General features: G+C 34.2%; 1 protein-coding gene across 3 annotated transcripts in view; it reads left to right on the forward strand.

Annotated features, from left to right (window-relative positions):
* VIRMA (vir like m6A methyltransferase associated) overlaps positions 1-25350 on the forward strand; it is a 55152-nt gene that overhangs the window by 2697 nt on the left and 27105 nt on the right. For 2 of the 3 annotated variants that reach the window (XM_010976010.3, XM_010976012.3), the window contains exons 2-10: positions 3035-3150; positions 6953-7039; positions 8140-8188; positions 9692-9860; positions 15579-15701; positions 16268-16540; positions 18319-19459; positions 22607-23098; positions 24060-24214. In XM_010976010.3, the coding sequence (XP_010974312.1) occupies positions 3035-3150; positions 6953-7039; positions 8140-8188; positions 9692-9860; positions 15579-15701; positions 16268-16540; positions 18319-19459; positions 22607-23098; positions 24060-24214 (2605 nt within the window). Of the gene's footprint in view, positions 1-3034; positions 3151-6952; positions 7040-8139; positions 8189-9691; positions 9861-15578; positions 15702-16267; positions 16541-18318; positions 19460-22606; positions 23099-24059; positions 24215-25350 lie in introns of those variants that run through there. The other variant, XM_064476959.1, reaches the window with a different exon arrangement.

The following is a 25350-nucleotide window of genomic DNA, read 5'->3' on the forward strand; positions in this document are numbered from 1 at the left end:
AGATTTGCACAATAGAAAGTTGTGAATCTATTTAACAATTATTTATGAAAAAAACTTTTGAAGATGAGGTATAGCTCTAGGAGGGGCAATGCAAGTAGCAAAACAAAAATCTAAAACTTACTGCCTATGCTCTCAAAGGAATTTGTAATCTGGCAGGGAAGACAGGCATTTATTATTCTTGTTTCACAAAGGAAATACGTAAAGGGGTTAAATATGTAAAGGGGTTTGGGTAGTGGTAAATGAATTACAAATTGTATTGTGGTTTGTATGCCACTTTTTTTGAGAATAAAAATGTTATTTTAGTAAATTTTGATTTCATTATAGAAAAATTAGAAGATACAGAAAAACATAGGCTTTCGTAGTTCCACCTTTCTTAGTCCCATCTGTCATTAACAACTTTCTTTAATTTTTCCCAAATCCTCTAGTAGATACATATATGCTTAAGTGTATACACCCATCACCATATTAAGGTACTGATAACTGTAATGTGGTTATGTAATGTGTTTTGTGGTTTCTTTTCTCACCTAACAATATGTTGTGCATCTTTATAAATGAAGAAATACGCCTACACAGCATTTTAAAAGTATACTTCAAGGGGGGAGGGTATAGCTTAAATGGTAGAGTGCATGCTTAGTGTGCACGAGGTCCTGGGTTCAATCCCCAGTACCTCTATTGAAAAACCAAATAAATAAACCTAATTACCTTCCCCCTGCAAAAAAAAAAAAAAAAGTATGCTTCATTTTCAAACATTATCTCTTTTTGACTAGATGATACATATATGAGGTACAAATTCAAAAATGTATACAGTAAAAAGTAAATCTTTCTCTTAGCCCTGTCCCTAAGTCATCCTGTTTCCTTCCCAAGATATTCTGTATAATATTTTTATTTGTTGTGTAATATTTCTTTAAGTGGCAATGCTATTTATATATTAAATTCTCATACATTTAGGCTTCTGACTTTTTACAGTGATGTGATATTCTTGAAGCTAAATTATTTTATACATCTTTAATTAGTTCTTTATTACTTTCCAGAGTAGAATTGGTAGCTTAAAATATAGTCTTAAGAAGGTGACTGATGTTACAAAGTTCAACTCCGTTTTAGAGTTTAGGAAGCCAGTTTGGAACTCCTGTGAGAACAGCCAGTTTGGAACTCGTGTGAAAACAGTAATGGAAGAGGTAGGAATAGATAACATAGCCTTAGTTTACCCTTAGGAGGCTGTACAGGGAGAAGAGAAGATAGTTGCAGGAATAGGAGAGTAAGGAGGGAGAGACAGCTATACTGTTACCTTTAAAAACACAATGACTCCTTAGATAAATGTGGCTGAGTTGTGGAATCTGACCAGTCTATTCACTTTCCTGTTACCTCTCTAATCATAAACCTTCCATGATTTCCTCTTGTCAACCTGTCTTCCTAGGTTGATGTACTCCTCTAGATATTTTAAGCCCCTACTTCACTGTAATATTTTTAACTTTGAAAATACAATTCAGTCAACTTTTTTAAAATTCTTTCATTCATTAAATGAATATGCTAGGCACTGTGACTGTAACAGTAAAGTGAGACTTGGTTCTTGTCTTGAAATGCCACTCTAACAAGGGAGATAAAAGGCGATTACAGTTTTGATAAGAGGTTTTGGATACACAAGGAGAGGCACTTATCTAGACTTGATCTGGCTCAGCTTTTAAGAGAAAGTTGACATCTGAAAGGAGTTGGGACAGAGGAGTGTGGGAGGTTTCTAAGCAGGGGCAATAGCATGAATGAGGGCATAAAGGTGAGAAAAAGCAGGGTATGTTGGGGCTGTAAATTTGGAGTGATAAGAAGAGGCCATACTTGTTTATAAGACTAAGGAATTTGGCCGAGTGTCTAGAACTAGAGGAGTGACAGCAGAAATGGAGGGAAATACACCAATTTGAGAGCTATTTAGAAGTTTAATCAACAGGATTTTATGTTTAGGTGAATGAATGATTCAGGTGAGAAAGAATGAGAAAGAATCCAAGGATGATAATTGTCTGGATGGTGGTGCCATCACTAACATAAGTCAGTTAAGTTTTGGACTTGTTCAGTTTGTGGTGCCAGAGGGACATTGATGTGGAGATGTCCAGTTGACAGTGGATATAGTTGGCTATAGCCCGAGCTCAGGAGAGAGGTCCTAGATGGAGATACAGATTTGAAGTTGACTTCTGGCAGTGGATGAAAATCTACTTCCTGCAATACTCTTGACTGTGCTTAGCTACTCTGCCCTACTTCCCTCGTACATTTTGCCCTCTAGTCTTGGTGAACTATGCTTGCAATTTCTTGAACCTTCCAAGTTTTTGTTTGCATTCCTTTTGTGCATGCTTCTCCCTTTACCTAGAAAGCCCTTTCTCCCTCTGTTCACTGATTCTTTCGGGAAACCTTCCCTGACACTCTTCTTTTTCCCCAACAAATGTTTGCCCACAATCTGATTTAGGTAAGTGCCCCTTCGAAGTTTCAGTTTCCTGTGTGAGTCTGTATCATAGCAGTCTATGTATTTGTCTGCCATCAACAGTAGATTGCATCTTAATGGTAGAGATTGCATCTTGATTTGAACTGATATGATGCTAGTTATAATCTTTATTTCATGTGAATGTTTATACATGTGGGTTTTGATTACAAGGTACTGCCCCAGAAGCCCTACTATGCTTTATTTGTATCATACTAGCTTTTTAAACATCTAAAAAGTCAGGATTCTGAAAGCATCTGGTTCCAGGGGTTTCCAGTAAAGGATTGTAGGTCCTTATTGGCCTAAGCAAAACATCAGAAGGGAGGCAGATGCAGAAAATGTTGTTATACAAATGGAGAGATTTAACTAAGTACATTTTATCATCAGCTATTTTTAAGAGTGATTTTTACAGCATTGACAGCATTGTAAATAATGTAGTAGCACTGTTTAATGATATGACGGTTATTTTAAGATTATTAATGACATTCTGAATGAAACAAATTGAAGATTAATAAATTTTGAATAGACAAAGTGTTTTGCTTACAGTATATATTCCTCTCTCCTCTTTTCTTAAAGCAAAGTTCTCATATAGATGTGGTTCGTTTTCCATGTGTGGTTTATATCAATGAAGTCCGAGTCATACCCCCAGGAGTAAGAGCCCACAGCAGCTTACCTGACAATAGAGCATATGGGTAAGTCAATTTTCTTTTCTAAAAGTATTTTTGAAAAAAGATGTTCCTAGAAACATAACTCTTAAATGCAAAAGTTTTAAGTATTATTTTGTAAGTTAAAAAAAAGAAACCTAAAACTTTATTCAGTTATGGTTATGTTGCATTGTGACTGACTTTAGGTTTTCTGTATAATCTATATATTATTATAAGCTTGAAAAGAGTAATTATTTGACCTAAGTCCTAGATTAAATTTTTCTTTCTTCATTTCTTTTTTTTTTAATTGGTGGAAATAGGTTTATATTTTTCCAAAATGTTCAAGGGTGGCACAGTTTAGTAGATGAAGTATTTTTAACCTGACGTTTTCCTTGAAGATAAATGAGTCTGAATATTTAGAAAAATATCTTTTATTATATAACTACATTTTTCATTATATTATTTTATAGTTGGTTTTCATGACTAATCGGTGATCTTCTTAGCCTGATACCTGTGTCTTTTCATGAATACGTAGCTTCACATTAGCCATTAGTTGTACTTAGAAGTAGTTACTTGATGCTTTCTCTTTCTTAGGCTCTGTGGGAAATAAACCAAATGTAAGACATGGTTCCTGATGTGAAGTTGTTGATAACTTTGACAACTGATATAAAATAGAGGAATTTGATCTTTGTCATAACATGAATAATCATCTTCTTCTGATTTTAATTACATGAATTGGAGATAAAAACTAAATTTTGGGTGTAGAAACATGAGTATATATAATAAGATAGCTGTGTGAGTTTTAGCTTATAGTCTAGGGTATTAATCTATGTATCAGTACCACATTTCATGTGCATACTGCGATGGCTCAATTTCTATTACATGAAAGAGTTAAACCAGCTATATAGTGGTGACTGTTACAGGGCAGATTCATGGGGCTCATTTCTTCATAATTGTGAAAGGTAGTTGGTTATTTGTAGAGGTAGATATAAAATCTTCAAATGTTTTCAGGTCACTCAAAAGCAAAACAAATACAAAACAAAGCAATAAGAATGATTAATGCATGTAATGACAGATCATTATAATTGACCTAATCTCTTTTTTTTGCCACGCTTAAGGAAATAAAAATTCCTGTTTTCCTGTAATGTCTTTCTGCTTTTCCTGTGTGTATAGAATGGGGAAAATGGAGTAATGACAGTGTGTCCAGCAGCCTTCTCTAATTGTACTGCTTTTGGTCAGGGAAGGTTTATTAGTTATCTGTTGCTATATGACAAATTACAGCAAGTTTAGCAGCCTAATCCAATGCTGTTTCTGAAGGTCAGGATTCTGGGAGCTGCTTGATTGGCTTGAGTCCCCTCATGAGGATGTAACCAAGATTTAGGCCCTGGGCTGCAGTCTCAGAGGATTTGGCTGAGCCTGGCAGATTTTAGGATCTCACTCACATGACTGTTGACAGGAGACTTTAGTTCTTTGCCAGGAGATCCTCTCTACGGGGATGCTTATATCACAGTGTGGACTCCTCCAGGGTGAATGATCTGAGAGAGAGAAGAAGGAATACGCGAGAAGGAAGCCACAGTCATTGTATTTTATAACCTACTATCAGAAGTGACGTAGTGTGGATTTTACTGTTTTCTGTTGGTTACATATTCTACTAATCAGTATGGTAGGGAATTACACAGGGGCATGAATATCAGGAAGGCAGGGATTTGGGGGGCCACTTTGGAGGCTGGCTACCACAGCAGCCAGAATGGATCTCTGTCATTAGCTGCAGTGGGTAAGAGTATTTGTTACATTTCCCCTCTTCTTATCTCTCTCCTTTTTCTTAGCTGGGGATTAATGATGTTTTGATAATTCCAAATATGAAATTATCACAAACAACTTTGTATACAGTATGTTATAGAACAGTAAAATAAAGTATTGATTCAGTAATACAAATGTAAGATGTTGGGAAGCCTGAAATCTCAAGATTGAAATGTTAGAGATCAAATGATATTTGTGTAGCACACTTTATGGTAGTGTTTTTTTTCTCATAAAATTCAGAGCTGTATAAGGTAGTTGAAGTCCCTATAATCCCTCCATTCTCAGAGAATCTTAACATTTGATGCACTGTGTTTTAAAATTTATATGGTGTGTGTGTTTGTATATGTATTTTATTATTTTTTTGTAAATGGTATCTTATGTGAGGTTAGATTTTGGAGTCAGCAAGTTTTAAGATGAGAGACTAGTGCAGTCAAATTACCATTGATTCTTTAAATCGCTTTCACTGACTGGGACCTGAGTCGTTGGTGCCTCCAGAGGCAATATTTTGCATTTCAGCCCCTTTTCCTTTCCTTGAGATATTGGAGGCTAGGGTCTGGTTTGAAGAGGAAGGATAAGAGACTAAGAGTTGTTGAGCACATACAGTTGAATTTGGGTAAGGTAAATGTATGATGCTGCTCTGAGCCCACTGTATACTATTCTGTGTATTCCTTTATTTCATTTAACATTATATCAGAGTACTTTACATCATTTAATTTTATTTGAAAATATGATTTCTAATGACTATAATCTAACGAATGACTGTATTCTCATGTATTTGGCTAGTTCTTAATATGGGGACCATTAGATGGTTTTTAGTTTTCAGATTATTAGTAAAATGAACATTCTCTTGAAAAAAAATCTTTGTTTGCATATCAGTGTTTCCATTGAAGCACTTTCTGGGGAAGAGTATTTCTGGGTCCAGTGGTGTGAACATTTTCTTAGTCTCCTGAATTTTATTGCTATATTGTCTTTCAGAATTGATTTCACCTGTTTGTACTTCTACCAAAAGTGCAGAAGGGTATCTCTTTGATAGTGATTATACTTTCAGATTTAGTGATTACACTTTTTACCATTTGGATTTTTTGTAAATAAACAACAAAGCAGGGCTGAGCCAAGATGGTGGAGTAGAGACTCACAGCTTGCCCTTTCCCATAAATACACCAAGAATTTCATCTACAAACCCATTGAATCACACAGAACACCTACTGAACTCTGGCAGAGTATCTCTTGTTTTGAAATACAGGAGGATTCTCACAAAATCTGATAAACAAAAAGTTTATACTGTATAACACAGGGAACTATATTTAATATCTTGTAACTTCTGGTGAAAAAGAGTATGAAAGTGAATATATGTATATTCCTACATGACTGAAGTATTGTGCTGTACGCCAGAAATTGACACATTGAAAGCTGACTATACTTCAATAAAAATATATTAAAAAAAAAAAAAAACAGCAAAGCATGCATTGTTAAAAATCAAGATTTTAATTGAGCCTCAGGAATTTCAGCCAAGTATGAGACGTGTATTAGGTGTAGCCAGGTTTCATTCTAATTCATTCAACTTACATAGGCTTTAATCTTGACTATATAAATCTTTAGGAAAAATCAAAATATTCATGTAAATTATCGATAAACAAATTTCAGTTTAGAGTTTAAGTTACAATTTAGGGCTCTGATGCCTAAATTATTATTATAGTCTTAATGTGGATTAAGTTGAAATCAAATTGTAATTATATTTAAATTTGCCATTAAAATACATTAAAATTTTAAAACATCTATGAATTTTAAAATGGTCCAAGTAGCAAGTGAAAGATACTTGATGATTAAAAATTTTTCAGTAATACTCAAAGTGAATAGTTGACTTGAGAATTGGATATGAATAAAATCACAGCAAATATTATAGTTGATTCTGTTTTTGTTATTTAAATCTTAGGAATATTGTAGCTGAATTCTAAAATTGCTCTTAAATTTGTACATACTTTGTTTTTCATTTTAATTTAGGAACTGATTATTGCAAAAGCTGACGTTTGAACTTTGTTTCATTTTGCAGGGAGACATCACCGCACACATTTCAGTTAGACTTATTCTTTAACAATGTAAGCAAACCAAGTGCCCCAGTTTTCGATAGGTTGGGAAGGTATGTACCTACTAGGTTATTTTACCAGAAACTCATGAGTTAGTAAGCAAAACCTTTTTATTCTTTAAGTAGAAAAAAAGGATATGTATGGTGGTAGACCTAAGAACTCAGGGTTTAATATTATCCATTGACAGTGCTAAAGAAATGTCAAGTTCCTAAGAAGATGTTGAGTTTATTTACAAAATAAAAATTTAAATGTGTGAAACATTAGTCATCTTTTGTTTGCTTTTTGTTGGTGTATGCATTTCTTATACATGTAACATGATTTGATAATCTTCTAATTTGGAAGATTACTTTTTGATTCTTAAAAAAACCTGTATAAACATGTTGAGATTTTGTCTGTTTTTTTTACATCACATTACTTATAATTTAAAATTCCATAGTCACATTTTTGTAAAATGAGAATTTTGTTAATACATATCCATTTTGAATTATTTAATACATACTAGGTATTATTAAAACTAGTTGTTGTGATATCTGCAACATAATTAAAACCATAATTAAATGGGTTTACTCATTTGTAACATAAAAACTCATTTATAAAATAAAAAAATTTTAAAGACAGCTTAAAAATGGAAATTTTTCTGTCCCTGTCAGGAATTAAGTTTTTTAGGCTTTTCTTATTCTTTTATTTATTATTCACACATTTATTATTAAATTATATTGATAATCTAACCTTTTTTTAAAATGAGGGGAACCTAGATAATCCTAAGCAGCTAAGAGTATAGAATGTTTTTATTATGTGTGTACCTACCTAATAAAAAAAGATGCTTTTTAAAAATTTTGGTCTCAGTATACATTTCCGGTTTTTTTTTTGAAGACTGTAACACTCTGGTTCTCTGCTCTGGTTGGACATTGGTATTACCTGGGGTGCTTTTAAAAAATTATTGATACCCACACTCACCCCAAAGCAATTAAACCAGAATCTCGGGGGTTTGTTTTATACCTTTTTTGATACCGTTTTGTGGGGAGTAAATTAAACCCAAACTTTGTAGTTTATTAAAACAAAATCTAGATTTGATTAAAGTATATGAATCTAGAAAAACTTCATGAACTGTTCAGTGTTTGAGCCTGTATATTTATTCCTGTTCTTTTGGCAGCTTGGAATATGATGAGAATACGTCTATCATCTTTAGACCCAACTCAAAGGTAATTGTGAAAGTCAGTTTTCAACTTGTTACTACTGTTATTTTCACCTCCATTCAGAGTTTTTGATCCAAATAAACCAGTGATGTTGAATGTCACCTTACTTGGTTCTGGTTCTGCAGAATATCATCATTTCTTGTCTGATTCCTCTTGTATTCCAGAAGCTATCTGAAAATGGAGCAAAGACATTGTAATGCTATTCTCTAGCTATAGAGCTCTTTCTTCTCCCATTATATTTTATACTTGGGTCAGGAAGAAGCTGGCATCTGTGTTTTTCCTTCTTTCATTTAGTTGAGCGAGTTCAGAAGATGACAGGCAGGTAAATTATTAGACACCATTGTACCTTAATTAAAATTTTTTAAAAAATACATATTTCATATTTTTTCCTTGCATATCAAAAGTGTGCCTTTTTTCTTGATATGCCAAATACCATTCTAAAAGCATCTAAAAGATCTGAATCATGTAAAATCCAGAATCCAAAAATAATTCTGAATTTAGTGTGGGGTTACCCAGCCTGCTGTTTGTTTTTGAGGGTTGGGTATTTAATACTCTGCACCTTGTTTAGACTAAAGCTTTATCTTCCTTTCAGTGGTATTTGTGTTTATAGTCTGTCCATCCGTGAGCATAGTCTTTGAGCCTTTCTTCTGGCCTCCAGTTTCCCTTTGCTAGAGTTTGCTAAGGTTAACAAAGAGAATGATAATTTCTTTGTCTAGAAGGGGTCTCATTACCACTTACTATTTCATCTTTACCCAACATTGTAGAGTGGGAGGAGAACTCAGAAGTCAGGGGCTTTGGCTTCTAGTTCAGGTTCTTTTACTGACACTCTCATTTTCTTATCTGTTGCTAATATTTGCCCTACTTCTCAGTTATTGTGAAGGTAGAGTGATTAATGTAGTTTAGCTCTGAAAAACATGAAGTTATTTTATTTTATAAGGAAATACTGAGAGTAACGGCATTGGTAGTCTTTGATCTTTTTAGGATAAAATTTCTTTGCAAAAACAATTTGTTTAATGCTTCTGGTTACCCTTGCTTTTTAAAGTGCAATGTGGGTATATAAAATAAACCTGCATGTATGAATTGGGTATGTAAAGAGAATGCTGTATAATTTTATGGACTTTATAATTCTTGCAACTGGGCACAATTTGTACTTTTGTGTACCTCCATGACCCCTGTAAATGTTTGGGTTTAATTTATTAATTGACATTAACTCACTCTTAATTTCATTTTTGTTTGTCTTCTCTTGGTTGGGAATCTGGTTATGGTTTTTGAATAGGATTGACATAAAGTCTAGAGAGGTGTAGTTTTGAGACAGTTTTAGATATGGTAACTCTGGAGGGCCATATAAAAGTTGTACCCTGGGTAAGTCTCCAAATATTGACCTTTGCATTTTCAGCACACTTTTAAAGATTTTAGTTGAACCACAAAGTAATTTGATATCAGTTTATTTCTGTCATATTAAAACATTAATTTCAAAGATACCTCTCCCTCTTCCCCCTCAAAAATCAGGTGAATACTGATGGTTTGGTGCTAAGAGGCTGGTACAATTGTCTGACACTGGCAATATATGGATCAGTGGATAGAGTGATAAGTCATGACAGAGACTCTCCACCACCTCCACCTCCACCTCCACCACCTCCCCAGCCACAGCCAAGTTTGAAAAGGAATCCAAAACATGGTGAGAATTTTAATTTGCTTTTATCAGTGACATTTATGTTATAGTGGGAAAGTTAACTCAAAGAGCCCTTCTACCTTTTGAACCTTGTTTAAGAGTTGACAAGGTGTCTGTCAGTCTCCCATTCTTTCCTACAAGAGTTTTTTTTTTTTTTTTTAACAATTTTTATTGATTTATAATCATAAGAATTTCTTTTTATGTTGAAGTGGTTACATTTTTTCTTCCTCTACATTCCTAGAATGCTTTTTTAATTGACCTTGGGTTTTTTTTTTCATTTCAAATATGTAAATGATAATACAATTGATGGTTTTTCATGGTTTACTATGAAGATTATCTCTAAAAGAACTGACGAATAGGCAATAAATTTGGTATGTGTATTTGGAATACTCATGTTAATGGAATTTGTTTTTTTCAAGAGTGCATTTCAGATTTGCTTAGATGTCTAAATCTTAGCTAAGGCAGATTTTCCCATTTTTGATAATCTTTTGCTCATTAACTTGAGGCAAGATAAGTAAGACCTCTAATAAACTTCAGTGACTTTTCTTCTCTAAAGCAGGAAGCTGGGCTTATGTTTCCCAGGGTTTCTTTTCCTCACTCCAGTTTACTCATTGTAAGCTGTTGAATTAAGGAGATTTGGGAAGAAATTTTGAAATCATAAGTGAGGTCATAGGGAAAAATATTTTGCTTTACATTTAGTATTTTTTGAGCACAAATAAAATGACGATTGTTTTTCTTAATCCTTATGTAATAGTGTGGTGTGAACTCTGTCTCTTATGGTGGTCACACACTGTGTTTTAATCTTTTTTCTTATATCTTACCTGCTAAGCTAAGCACAGTTAATTTTTCACTTTTCTTTTAATCCTTCGTTCTTCTGTGCTCACTTTTTTTTTTTTTTTTTTTTTTTTTTTTTTTTTTTTACCAGACTATGAGCTCCTTGTGGGCAGAGAAGTATATTTTCTCCCATTCTATTTTCATTTTGTATCTTCGGTCTTTTTTATAAAATTTATTTAAACAAAACAGAAACGTTCATCCCTTTCACTTACCGTCCCAACCCCCACTTCTGGCAACCGCCAGTCTCTTTTCTGTGTTCATGAGCTTGTTTTTTTATGTTTTTTGCAAACTTATTTTTTTAGATTGCACATGTAAGAGAGATCATATGGAATTTGACTTTCTCTGTCTGACTTATTTCATATAGCATAATGTGCTTGAGGTCTATCCTTGAGGTCCATGTCGCAAATGGGAAGATTTCTTTCTTTTTTCTTTTTTTTTTTTTAACATTTTTTATTGATTTATGATTTGTTTCTTTTTAATGGCCGAATAATATTCTATTGTAGGTACGTGTATATACACACATGTGTGCTTGCATACGTACTCATTCTCTTCATTCATCCACTGATGCACATTTAGGTTGTTTCCATATCTTGTCTACTGTAAATAGTGCTGCAGTGAACATGGGGGTGCATACAGCTTTTCAAATTAATGGTTTCATTTTCTTTGGTTAAATACTCAGAAGTAGAATTGCTGGATCATTATAGTAGTTCTACTTTTAGTATTTTGAGGAACCTCCATACTGTTTTTCATAGTGGCTGCACCAATTTACATTCCCATCAATAGTACATAAGGGTTTCCTTTTCACTACATTCTTGCCAACAGTTATTATTTCTAGTTTTTTGGTAATAGCCATTCTGACAAGTATGAGGTAATAATCTCATGATGGTTTTGATTTGAGTTTCCATGAATATTAATGATGTAGACCATCTTTTCATGTACCTGTTGTCATCTGTATGTATGATTTGGAAAAAATGTCTATGCAGATCTTCTGCCCATTTTTTAATAGGGTGGTTTGTCTTTTTTAATGTTGAGTTATATGATTTCTTTAAATATTTCAGATATTAGCCCTTTATCAGATATATGATTTGCAAATATTTTCTCCCATTCTTTAGGTTACTTTTTCATTTTGTTGGTGTTATCCTTCACTGTGCAGAAACTTTTTAGTTTGATATAGTCCTACTTGTTTATTTTTGCTTTTGTTGACTTTGGTGTCAGATTAAAAAACCACCAAGACCTATGTCAAAGACGTACTGTCTATGTTTTTTTCTAGGAGTTTTGTGTTTGCAGGCCTTACATTGAAGTCTTTAATGCATTTTGAGTTAATTTTTGTGTATGGTGTAAGATAGTGGACCACTTTCATTCTTTTGCATGTGTCTGTCCATTTTTCCCAACACTATTTATTGAAGAGACTGTCTTTTCCCCATGGTATATTCTAGGCTCCTTTAGTTGTAAATTAATTAAGCGTATATGCATGGATTATTTCTGGGCTCTGTTCTGCTCCATTGATCTTTGTGTCTCTTTTTATGCCGATATCATACTGACTGTAGTACATTTGAAATCAGAATGTGATACCTCCAGCTTTATTTCTTCATTATCAAGGTTGCTTTTGGCTCTTTAGAGTCTTCCATGCAAATTTTAGGATTATTTGTTCAGTTTCTGTGAAAAATGCCATTAGAATTTTGATAGGGGTTACATTGAATCTGTATATTGCTTTGTGTAGTATGGACCTTTTAACAATATTCTTCCAATTCATGGGAACAGAATATCTTTCCATTTACTTTTGTCTTCTTCAGTCTCTTTCATAAGTGTCTTGTAGTTTTCAATATACATGTCTTTCACATTCTTGGTTAAATTTATTCCTAGGTATTTTATTCTTTTGATACAGTTGTAAATGGGATTGCTTTCTTAATTTCTCTTTCTGCTGGTTCCTTACTAGTGTATAGAAATGCAACAGATTTTTGTGTTCATTTTGTATCCTGCAAATTTACTGAATTTGTTTATTAGTTCTAATAGGCTTTTGATGGAGTCCTTAGGGTTTTCTATGTATAATACAGACTTCCCGTGCTATCTGAAAGTGGAGTGTTCCTGTGAAACCTTTTGTAAGCCAAAATGATATAAAGCAAAGAAACAATTACCTTAGGACACATCTCACTAATTGATGCACAGAATAAATTGAGAAATTGAGATACAGCACGGATGCTCACAGACATAGTTTAAAACTATGGTGGCTTGATGCTGAGATGCTTATTGGAGTTGCTGGGGCAGTACCACTCTTACTCCTCAGAGTTATGCCACCTCTGTAACACCTCACTGCAGAATGAATGCTTAACATGTGTTTTTTGCTTTTCACTTTATTTATTTATTTATTTTTTTGTAAAAGTGAAAATCCTCTTTGGATTTCTTTTGATTAGTGAAAACAGGTACTAATGTAGGTCTTTTATAAAAGTGAAGTGGCATAAAGTGAACTTTTGAAAAAAAGTATACCTGTATTTTATCTGCTAAAAATGACAATTTTACTACCTTCCTTTCCTATTTGGATGCCTTTTATTTCTTTTGCTTGCCTAATTGCTCTGGCTAGGGTTTCCAACACTGTATTGAATAAAAGTGGCAAAAGTGGATATCTTTGTCTTGTTCTTGATCTTAGAGGAAAAGCTTTCTGCTTTTCACTGTTGAGAATGGTGTTAGCTACGGGCTTGTCATATATGGCCTTTATTATGGTTAGGTATGTTCCCTCTATATCCACTTTGTTGAGAGTGTTTATCATAAATGGATGTTGAATTTTGTCAAATGATTTTTCTGCATCTATTGAGATGAACATGATTTTTATCCTTAGTTTCGTTAGTGTGTTTTATCACATTGACTTTTTGCAGATGGTGAACCACCTTTGCATCCCTGGAATAAATCCCACTTGATCATGGCATTTGATCCTTTTAATGTATTATAGAACTTGGCTTGCTAATGTTTTGTTGAGGATTTTTGCATCTATGTTCATCAGGGATATTGGCCTGTAATTTTCTTTTCTTGAGGCATCCTTGTCTAGTTTTGGTGTTAGGGTAATGCTGGCCTTGTAAATAAGTTTGGAAGACTTTGAGAAGGATTGGTATGTATTCTTTTTTGGACGTTTGGTAGAATTCACCAGTAAAGCCATATGGCCCTAGACTTTTGTTTCTTAGGAGATTTTTGATTACTTAGTCTACTTGCAGTGATTAGTTTGTTCAGATATTCTGTTTAATCATGATTCATTCTTGGTAGGTTGGGTTTTTAGGGATGTATCCATTTCTTCTAGGTTGTCTAATTTGTTGGTGTATGATTGTTCATAGTAGCTTCTTATGATCCTTTGTATTTCAGTGGTATCAGTTGTAGTGTCTCCTCTTTCATTTCTGATTTTGTTTATTTGAGTCTTCTTTTCCCTGATGAGTCTAGCTAAAGGTTTGTGTATTTATCTTTTCTAAGCTCTTAGTTTAATTGATCTTTTCTGTTGTCTCTAGTCTTATTACAGTGCCGCCAAAATTTTGTTAAATTTACTGACTTATTTTAAAATTGACATTTAAGCTCATGTATTGCATATGTATGTATGTATGTATATATGTTTTGAACTTTTAATTTTGAAATAATTAGAGGTTTATAAGAGGCTCAAAGAAATGTATAGGGAAGTCCTATGCTTCCTCCAGTTTTAACACCTTTTAAAACTCTAGTACAATATCAAAACAAGAAAATTGCCATTGTTGCAGCCTGTAGAGCTTGTTCCGATCTTCACCAGTTGTGCATGCACTCGTGTGTGTGTGTGTGTGTGTGTGTGTGTGTGTGTAGAGCTCTTTGTGATTTTATGTCATGTCTAGCTTTGCATGACCGCCATCATAATTAAGATACTTGATTATACCATCACAGGATTCTCTGGTGTTACCCCTTTATAGCCGCATCCATCCCACCTATCCCTAACTTTGGGCAATCACTAATCTGTTCTCTGTCTCTGTAATTATATGATTTCATGAATGTTGCAAAAATGGAATCATGAGGTTGGGATGTTTTTGAGATCGGCTTTTTTCATTCAGCATAATTTCTTTGAAATTTAGCCACTTTTTATGTGTATCAGCAGCTCCTTCTTTATTGTTGCTGAGTAGTATTACATAGTATGGATGTGTCATAATATATTTAACTGTTCAGCCATTGAACAGGGGAGTTTCCAGTTTTTGAGTATTGCAAATAAAGCTGTTACGAGTATTCATGTTCATCTTCCTGTAGAAAAATAATGGGATAATGCCCAAGAGTTATATGTATTATATTTTGGTTTATAAGAAGTCAGAAATTATAACTTTCCCAATTTAAATTAATTAGCGAAATTTCTGTTAGATGTCAGGAAGGAAAAAGTTAATAAATTCTGAAGGTGAAAAATGCCATATTACATCATTTATATGAGGAATCTAAAAAATAATAATAATAAGGACACAAATGAACTAATTATTATTTTGACTTCTTGAATATGTGTAAGCACATTTGACTGTCCTTTATGATTGGATTACTACATTCTGTTGATTCTTATTTTGTAGTTGGCTTTATTCTTTTGATAACTATGTAAATTTAAAAAGCTAAAGATCTAATTTGTTCTTAGAAACAATAATTAGTACATATATGTAAACTAAAAAAAAAGTGAAGTATGCTGTATATATGTATTTACATATGATATAATGTGTATGTGCAGTTGAACTGCAATAATTCTACCTAATAAAACTGAAAAGGAGAAAAAAATTCTGAAGATGAAAACTCAAATGATGAATAGCATTTCGTTTTTTATTTTTTAAATTTTATTTTACTATACTTTTATTTCACTGTACTTTATTTCACAGTACTTTAATAATTTGAGAGTTCTTTTTCTGTCTCTAATAAAACTAGCTGATGGGGAGAAAGAAGATCAATTTAATGGAAGCCCTCCAAGACCACAGCCAAGGGGACCAAGAACTCCACCAGGACCCCCTCCACCTGATGACGATGAAGATGATCCCATGCCATTGCCAGGTATAAGTAAAATCAGTGGTAGTTTTTTCCCCCCCTCTTGATTAATGTTAATAGTACTTTTTGATTAAAGAAAAAAAAATTAGATGCTGATAATCAAATCTTGATGAATGTCCCTCACCCTCACCCTGTGTAGTATTTTCTAGTGTTTTTTGGTTGGCAAGTGAACCTGTTAAAAAAAAAAAAATCAGTTAATTCATTTGAAGCAGAAGCAACATTGCCTTGAAAATAAAATGTTAATGTGCTATAGTGGTATGTACAGAATAATACCAGTAAAAATAAGGAATGTGTATTGAAAGAGATAAAAATCTGAATAGTTAATAGCTGAAAAGAAGATGATTATTGTATTAGAATATAAAATAGTATATTTTATTAATTCTCACTATAAAGTTGTGCAGTGTATACTCTTAATATTTTTTTAAAGCAAATAATTCTACCACTTTTTTTTTTAAGGGTATTTATGAGCTAAATCATCCAAAATGTCTTTAAGTAGTTGCAGTATCTAATCCTTCTGCCTCATATTATTTAAACTGTTAGAATAATCTGTACCTTAAATCTCAATTTTCTAGTGTCTGGTGACAAGGAAGAAGATGCTCCTCATAGAGAAGATTACTTCGAGCCCATTTCTCCTGATCGGAATTCTGTTCCCCAGGAAGGTCAATATTCTGATGAAGGAGAAGTAGAAGAGGAACAGCAAGAAGAAGGAGAAGATGAAGAAGATGATGTGGATGTAGAGGAAGAAGAGGATGAGGATGAGGATGATCGCCATACAGTAGATAGTATCCCTGAGGAGGAAGAGGAAGATGAAGAGGAAGAAGGTGAAGAGGATGAAGAAGGTGAAGGTGGGTTATATTAGCTAGGACTTCCGGGTTTTAAGTGCTGGAAACTAACTTTATGTAGCTTTGAGCAATGCAAAAGAATTTATAGCAGAAATAAATGGCTTTCAAGAAACCCAAGGGTCAGATTGTAGCTGGGCCTTAAGACTTGACTAGAGCAGGGATTTTCATTGCTTTATGTTTCTACTGTATATTCTGTTAATTAATTGTTGTATCTCTTTTCAGCCTACATCTTTAATCTCTCTTTAACCAACCAGCCTAAACTACCTGACTGTATCTCAGATCCATTTCCAATTTTCTGGGAGATTCTCTTTGTCTTCCTGTGGTATCAGCTGCCCCTTGATACCATCAGCTTTGGCCAGGGAAGCAGGGATATGCAGCAAATACATGGTGATTAGGGATTTGGTCTGCTGTCAGAGTAAGGAGTGGTGTTTTAAGCTGATGGAATTCCTAAAGGTGTCTGCCACCTATTTTGGCAGAGTGCCACATTATTCATTATTCAGAAGGTAAAATCTCAAATATACAAAGACATAAGGCAGCATGATGCAATTCTTTAATTAGGCTTTATTTTTCCTTTGAAAGCAAAAAGAGATATTCAAGCTAATTGGCCACTAATTTGTCTAAGAAATGGGATGTAATGTTAAAGCATTTACGTAAAATGACAGATAATTTGCCTTGTTTTTTCTAAGATAGTAAGGGTGAAGTTCATTCTGAATGAGAGTGAGGGCCATTTTAATATCATAGGGGCCCTTTTACAAAATACAAATAATTGAGTTATTGAGTGATAACTTTTTTAGCTTCTCCCGTTCCCAGATGACCACAAACCGCTTTCTAGATTTATTATATTTGACTGGCAAATAGTAGTTAGATTTCAGGCAGACTTTGTTAATCAGAGGACACTTTTGTAGAAAAGATGAGAGAATGAAGCTGGTTAATTTGATTTTTACTAGAAGGCATCTGAGGTTTTTTCCAAAGTCAGGTCTCCATAGGCCCTTTCTTTTCAAATATGAGTGTATTGCTACAGCGAAATTGTTTTGAAAATGTCAGAAGAGGCTGTTATTACACATCTCTGTGTTACCATGGCCAGGTAATAGTAGTGTTAAAAAGTAAAACCAACACATTTTTTTGTCTTTGGTTCTGTTTTATTTGAAAAAGAGGAAAAAGCTGCACATGTCATGATAAGAAAGCTCTTGTTTTGGCAAAGCTGAGCACTTTAAATGAACAAATTTTTTCCATAAAAATGTAATACAGATCTGAGAAGCTGTGTGGCAGGTCATATAGAGAAGTAAAAATTCAGGGAATATGAAATTCATGTTATAAAAAGAACCTAGAATGTTTTCCCTGAAAATATTTGGGCTAGCTTTGCAATTATGGTATTATTTCTTAGTTAACTTAATAATTTTTACCCATCAATTTATTTTTTCCATTTTAAAAATACTCTTTCATGAGGGCAAGTTTAATTTCTTTCTTCATGAGAGAGTTATTTTTCATTACTTTGTGGCATTTCTGATTTTATTTCTGTGAGGAAAAGATCTGTAATAGAATTAGTTGTAAAGCCAAACATATAATAGAAGACTTTGCTAATGAAGTTTTTCTATAATTATTCTATTAGAACTTATAAAATGTTAGTAATTGTTAATAAAATGTAGGGGCAGGAGTTAATTTTGTTGAGGAAATCATTAATTCTTATTTTTGCCATACTATTAAATGATTTTTTTGAATAACTAGATTTTTTTGCATTTAACAACAATGATGTAACAAATATTATTTGAACTAATTTTCAGGGGATGATGGTTATGAACAAATTTCTAGTGATGAAGATGGAATTGCTGACTTGGAACGTGAAACATTTAAGTATCCGAACTTTGATGTTGAATACACTGCTGAAGACCTAGCTTCAGTTCCTCCTATGACATATGATCCATATGACAGGGAGCTTGTACCACTTTTATACTTCAGCTGTCCATACAAGACTACTTTTGAAATTGAAATCAGTAGAATGAAGGATCAAGGCCCAGATAAAGAAAATTCAGGGGCAATAGAAGCCTCCGTGAAGTTAACTGAACTCTTGGATTTGTATCATGAAGACAGAGGTGCAAAATGGGTAACAGCTTTAGAAGAAATTCCAAGTTTAATAATAAAAGGATTAAGTTATTTGCAATTGAAAAACACAAAACAAGATGCCCTTGGCCAGTTGGTAGACTGGACTATGCAAGCTTTAAATTTACAAGTAGCCCTTCGCCAACCCATTGCCTTAAATGTCCGACAGCTCAAAGCTGGGACCAAATTAGTGTCCTCACTTGCAGAATGTGGGGCTCAAGGAGTCACGGGACTGCTACAAGCAGGAGTGATCAATGGATTATTTGAGCTCCTGTTTGCTGATCATGTCTCATCTTCTCTTAAGTTAAATGCATTTAAAGCTTTGGACAGTGTCATTAGTATGACAGAAGGAATGGAAGCTTTTTTAAGAAGTAGGCAGAGTGAAAAAAGTGGCTATCAGAAACTTCTAGAGCTCATACTTTTAGATCAGACTGTGAGAGTTGTCACTGCTGGTTCAGCTATCCTTCAGAAGTGCCATTTCTATGAAATTTTGTCGGAGATTAAAAGACTTGGTGACCATTTAGCAGAGAAGACTTCATCTGTTCCTAACCACAGTGACCCTGATCATGATACAGATACTGGGCTTGAGAGAACAAACCCAGAATACGAAAATGAGGTAGAGGCTTCAATGGATATGGATCTTTTGGAATCCTCAAATATAAGTGAAGGAGAAATAGAAAAGCTTATTAACCTCCTAGAGGAGGTTTTCCATTTAATGGAAACTGCACCTCATACAATGATCCAACCTCCTGTTAAGTCTTTCCCAACAATGGCACGTATTACTGGACCTCCAGAGAGAGATGATCCGTACCCTGTTCTCTTTAGGTAAGACATTTTTGGGTTTGGGAAATATATTTCACCAATCATTAAAGGCAATTTTTATGTGGTTGATTTTGTTTTTTTATGTATCTGTGGGAATTGCATATCTGTAAGGATACTTGTTATTTCAAAATAGGTAGCAGTGAACCTGAGAAGGGTGTTACTGTGGGTGAGTTATATTTTGTTAAGACTTAAAGTACTTTTTAATTTTGGGGGGAGGTTAATTAGGTTTATTTATTTATTTTTAGAGGAGGTACTAGGGATTGAACGTAGGACCTTGTGTATGCTAAGCACTTGAGCTGTATCCTTCCCCTCAATACTTAAAGTAGTAGTAGCAACTTCAAAGATAGTAATAATCAACAACAGTGCTTTTATAAGCATGTTGATGAGCACAAATAAATGAGAAGCCACTGAGCGGCTTCTGGGAAGGTGGTACAAGAGGATGGCACAGGAAGGAGAGAGCTTTTGTGTGTCAACTCTTTGTACCCTGTCACTCTAATACACTGTCATTTAAGCTATTGCTTCACTAAATTAATTTTACAGCCCTGGTTGAAGTTATGTTAAAGGTTTAATTACCAGTTGTTTCTGCCATCTAACTCTCTAGTTATCTGTTGGTGCAGTTTTGGCATTATTAGGTACCCATGGTAGATGTTTTAACTTTTAATTTTTGAGGTTCTTTTCTAGCATTTTGCCTGTAAATAATTTTTTAACTAATGTAGAAATTGCATTTTTATCATTTAATTGCTTATTTCTATGATTATTTTTTGCCTTACTTTGGAACATAAGTATATTAACAGAAAATAGATACTTGTCCATTCTAAAATCTGTACCTATCCATTCCTGTTTTTAGCCTTATTTTGAGTTCTTATAGGAGTATAAGATGATAATTGCTAGAATAAGGTCTGGTAGGAGTTGAGGTCAAGAGTACACGTATAGGGGCTTGGCTTTGAACAGGGGAAAGGAAACCTTGTGAGTGTACAAATATAAATATCTTGGTAGTGTGGACACAGAAAGGAGACAGGGTGCTTCTCATTGATCATATTTTTAATAAAGTAGGAAGTGAAGTCATTCAATGAGGATGGCTGAGTGTAAGGGAAGAGGTGATGCTCTCAAGCTGTCATTGAGGGAAAACTAGTAATGAATGCCCTACAAAGTATTATTTTTTTCCTCCCATAATTGAAGGAGATACGTTTGGGTATCAGACTTCAGGAAATAAAAAGCTTTGAAAGCTATGCTAAGGAATTTGGATTTTTTAGAATTTGGGAAGATCTTGAATATTTTGGAGTAGCAGATCTGATATGATCAAAGAAGTGTTCTCAGATTATATTATCGTTACAAGATGTTTTGCAATGGAAAAGAAATGGGAGTTATTAGGTAGATGCCTGTCTAAAGATTCTAGGTATTAGGTGTGTTAAGTACTTGGCCTAATATAGTGGCATTTACAGAGAATGGGAAGACAAATATTGTGCTAGTATTGAGAGTTTGTGACAGAGCAGTTACTAGGACTTGGCAACTGACCCTGGTAGGTAAGAAGAGAAAATAAGGAGCTAAAGATACTTTGAAATTTCTAGCTAGGGTAACTATTGGAACTGTGGTTTTATGGACAGGAACTGGTAAATTAGAAGGGAGAGTGAACTTTGAAAGGAGAAATAATTACATTTTGGAAGGATTAATTTGAAGTGATGGGAAGGCTCTCTCTAAATGTCTCATGCTGAGGTCTCCAGGATAACCCCCAAGATTTGCTAGGTGGATTCACGGGACCTAGTGTTGTACTCATGACTATGATGTACTGCATCAGAAGGATGCAAAGCATGATCAGCAAAGGAAAACGGTACTTGGGGAGAAGCCCGGGGAACCGTCACAAGCTTCCAGAGTCCTTTCCCAGTGTAGGCACACAGGACTCGCTTATTTCCCCTAGCAACAAATTGTGACAACACGTGTGAAACGTTGCCTACTGAGGAAGCTCATTAGAATCTCAGCATCCAAACTTATTATTGGGGAATAGCCATGTAGGCATCCAGTACCTAGCATTTGCCAGAATTCCAGACTCCCTGAAGGAAAGCAGGTATTGGGCATAAACCATATTGTTTGCATAAATGGTTTCGGCACAGTGAATATTCTTATCAGATGGTAGGTTGAAACTCTCCCCAAATCCGTCCCGAGTCCAGCAAAGAGCCAGCCTTGCAAGCAGGCCTTTCTAAGAATAAGCATGCTGAGGCCTGTGATGCTAGCTATTTTCGTACACTCCATAAGGTGGTTAAGGATGCTTTTAGAGCATAGTAATGTTTGCCTTTGTGCTAAGAAGTTCCTAGGAGTATTTGTTATGATGTAGAAGCCTGAGTTTAAGCAGAAATTTGATTGAAGAGGCAATTTTATGCTGTGTGATTACAACTTATGACATTCTGGAAGAGGCAAAACTATGGAGACAGTAAAAATGACCAGTGATTGCCAGGGGTTGCAGGGGAGGAAGGGATGAAAAGATGGAGCACAAAGTGTAATTATTAGGACAATGAAAATATTCTATCAGCATCAGAAAATAACTCTGTGTGTTTTTTGGGGTGTTGGATAAATTCAGACTTTTCTACTAAAATTGTGTATACTAAAAAATGGTTCTTGGATTTGATAAAAGAGTACTATGTATGGGGGTAGTAAATACTAAAATTTGATAATTCAACTTTTTCCCCTCTCCAGTGGTACTAATTCAGAGATACTACATATAGTAAATCTGAATATACCATATGATTTTATAGTAAAGCTACTGTACTCTTCCTAGATAAACTAAATCAGGTATACTGGTATGCTGTGAGTTGAGTAGGACTGTGGTTGAAAAGGAAGGAACATTTGATAAGTGACCTGGAAAGAAGGCCCAGAATTTAAAGTCAAATTTGATTCTGGAAAGAGAAAACTTGTCAACAGTTACTTGTTGAACATCCTTTGAATGCTAGGAAAAAGCTGTATAGAACTTTCACTTTTGTTTGGCCCAGTAGAGAGAAGACTTGCTACTCACATTATGTTTTTAGTTAAAAGTAGTGTATTGCTGAGGATAAGGATTATGGCCGTTAAAAATTTTAGCTCTTTCCTGTCTAATGAATATTGAATAAATGAAGAATGTTTTACACTGACTTAACATACATCTTGTTACTTCTTCTGTAGGTATCTTCACAGTCATCACTTCTTGGAGTTGGTTACCTTGCTTCTGTCAATTCCGGTAACAAGTGCTCATCCTGGTGTGCTGCAAGCCACTAAAGATGTTTTAAAGTTTCTTGCACAGTCACAAAAGGGTCTTCTTTTTTTTATGTCAGAATATGAAGCAACAAATTTGTTGATCCGAGCTCTGTGTCACCTTTATGATCAAGATGAAGAGGAAGGCCTCCAGTCCGATGGTGTTGTTGATGATGCATTTGCCCTGTGGCTGCAGGACTCAACACAGACATTGCAGTGCATCACAGAACTGTTCAGCCATTTCCAGCGTTGTACAGCCAGCGAAGAAACGGACCACTCAGATCTCTTGGGAACTCTTCACAGTCTTTACTTGATTACCTTTAATCCTGTGGGAAGATCAGCTGTTGGTCATGTTTTCAGCCTTGAGAAAAATCTCCAAAGTCTTATTACTCTAATGGAGTACTATTCCAAAGAAGCCTTAGGGTAATTTTCTACTTATTCCTTAAATTTTCTATTTTATTGGAAAACTACATCACTAATGGGCTAGTTTCTTGAAAGAATATGTTGTTTTGAAAGTAAAAACTAATTTCTTGACATAACACATAATTAAGGAGTATTTAAGGATTAGAATGAGAGAAATCTCTAAAATATAGGATGTGACTGTAGAGAAATGAAATAGCAGCTTCTTCCAGTTTCCCCACGGTGTTGACAAAGTTTGGATCTGTAGTCTTCCTCCTGATTTGTGTGGAGGGGACTCCTGAGGCATAGGAGTATTATACGTATACCTTAAGAGTAATGAGAACTATTTTGCCATCTTCTGCCCTCATCTTCAGGGTGCTCGGATTTCAGAAGTGTTTTTACTGGTTGAAGGGGGTTGAGAATGATAATAGATTATACGTACTCTTCCTGGTTCATGTCATACAAAGCAGTGGCATCCTTTTTATTGGGGTTGTGATATGACTCCTTGAGTGAACAGTCTTTTGGGGGGCCTTTAAAAGGCAAACTCAGTGAGTTCTATGCCTAGCTGTATCTTAACGGTTCTGTAGTGGAAGACTGAGTGATGATGGCGTGGGTTGATTCATCACACTCTTTCCTGTTGATAGAGAGTGGATAGCATTTTAAAGGACACCAGTGAAGTGTACTTCCTAATCTTTCATTGCTAATGAAGTACACTTATTATTTCATTCTTCTTCTGATCTTATTTCTTAATAGAATTTTAGTTTCCATTGTGATGAATGTGCTTTGTTGTTACATACTTTTAAGTAGTGTTTTCAGATCAATCAGAGATCGATCTTTAAAATGTGATTTCTTGTTTTCAGGAAATTAGTCGTATTTTGTTGTGAAATTCCTTGGTCTCTTTAGAACCAAGTAGAAAAAAATGTTTAAAATTGTTTCAAAAAATTTGTTTTTGTACCCAGAACTTTAAAACCTTATTTTGTTTCAGTGATTCCAAGTCTAAGAAGTCAGTAGCTTATAACTATGCATGCATACTTATTTTGGTGGTGGTTCAGTCTTCCAGTGATGTCCAGATGCTAGAACAGCATGCAGCATCTCTCCTGAAGCTTTGTAAAGCAGATGAAAATAATGCTAAATTGCAAGGTATGGTACTTGAAGTTATTTTGAGTATTGTGACATGTGGAGAAAAAAGCCTTTGAATATCTATAATTAATATTGTTACCATGGTTTGATAATATACCTAGTAATACCATTTTTTAAATTCAAGTATATTTGATTTACAACGTCACAGTAATACCGTTTTTAACTTCTGAAAGTGCCTTTTATGAAGATACTTTATACGTTCTCAAAAAGATTTTTCTGAAAGGTCATGGAAATTTGTGATTGGTTGAAGTTCCTAATCAAAATAGAAATAAAGATGAACTCAGAAGTTCAGTTTTATGTGTAGTTTGCATGTGTGTTTTCTATATATATATTTCTAAGTACAATACTTTTCTAAGTACAACTTAGAAAATCCAATTGTGGTTAACACATGTTTGCTGTTCTCAAAAGTGAAAAATGAAGAACATGAACATTATTTTCTGAAGTATATAAATGTATGTTGTGAAATTTATGGCAAACTGTGTGGGCAGTCTAGAAAAGTTTAAGGTAATCACAATTTTTTATTATTTTATTTTGGTTCTTGGCTTTCTGACCTTACCAAGTAGAAAATTGACAAATTGAGTAAATATTATAAATAGCATGTTGCCCCTTTTCTTTTTAATCCTAAATTTTATATATGATACTCCAGCAAAAGTTGGGTAGTAGACTCAACTTTCCATACTGAAAAATAAATTTTTTTCTCCCGAAGTATGCCTTTATAGAAGGAAAGTATGCAGCGTCTTCAGAGGTACATTAATGCTTTACTACACATTCTGGGTGATGGGTCTTCTTGTTTTTGTTTTATTATTCCTTATATCTTTCATTTGACAGTATATATTCTATATATATGAAAGAGTTTAAAAACGCTTAGGAAAAATGCTTAGATGTAAACAGTATGTAGTCCTCATGGAAGAGTGTAGAACCAAGGAGAGATGACTACTATTTTCAGTTTCCTTTATTCATTTCTATAAAGTATCTAGAACTGTTATATCACTTACCACATTAGAATGCTTTTCTAAAAAACATTTTTGGTGATAGAGTATAGGTTTTATGGCATAGCTTTTAGGAGAGTTGAGTTCAGTTGCAGTGAGTGGTATATTTCATGTGTTTATTTTATAAACAAAATTTCCTGTTATTTT

The sequence above is a fragment of the Camelus dromedarius genome, chromosome 20, assembly GCF_036321535.1.
Source record: "Camelus dromedarius isolate mCamDro1 chromosome 20, mCamDro1.pat, whole genome shotgun sequence".
In the NCBI taxonomy this organism is placed as follows: Eukaryota; Metazoa; Chordata; class Mammalia; order Artiodactyla; family Camelidae; genus Camelus; species Camelus dromedarius.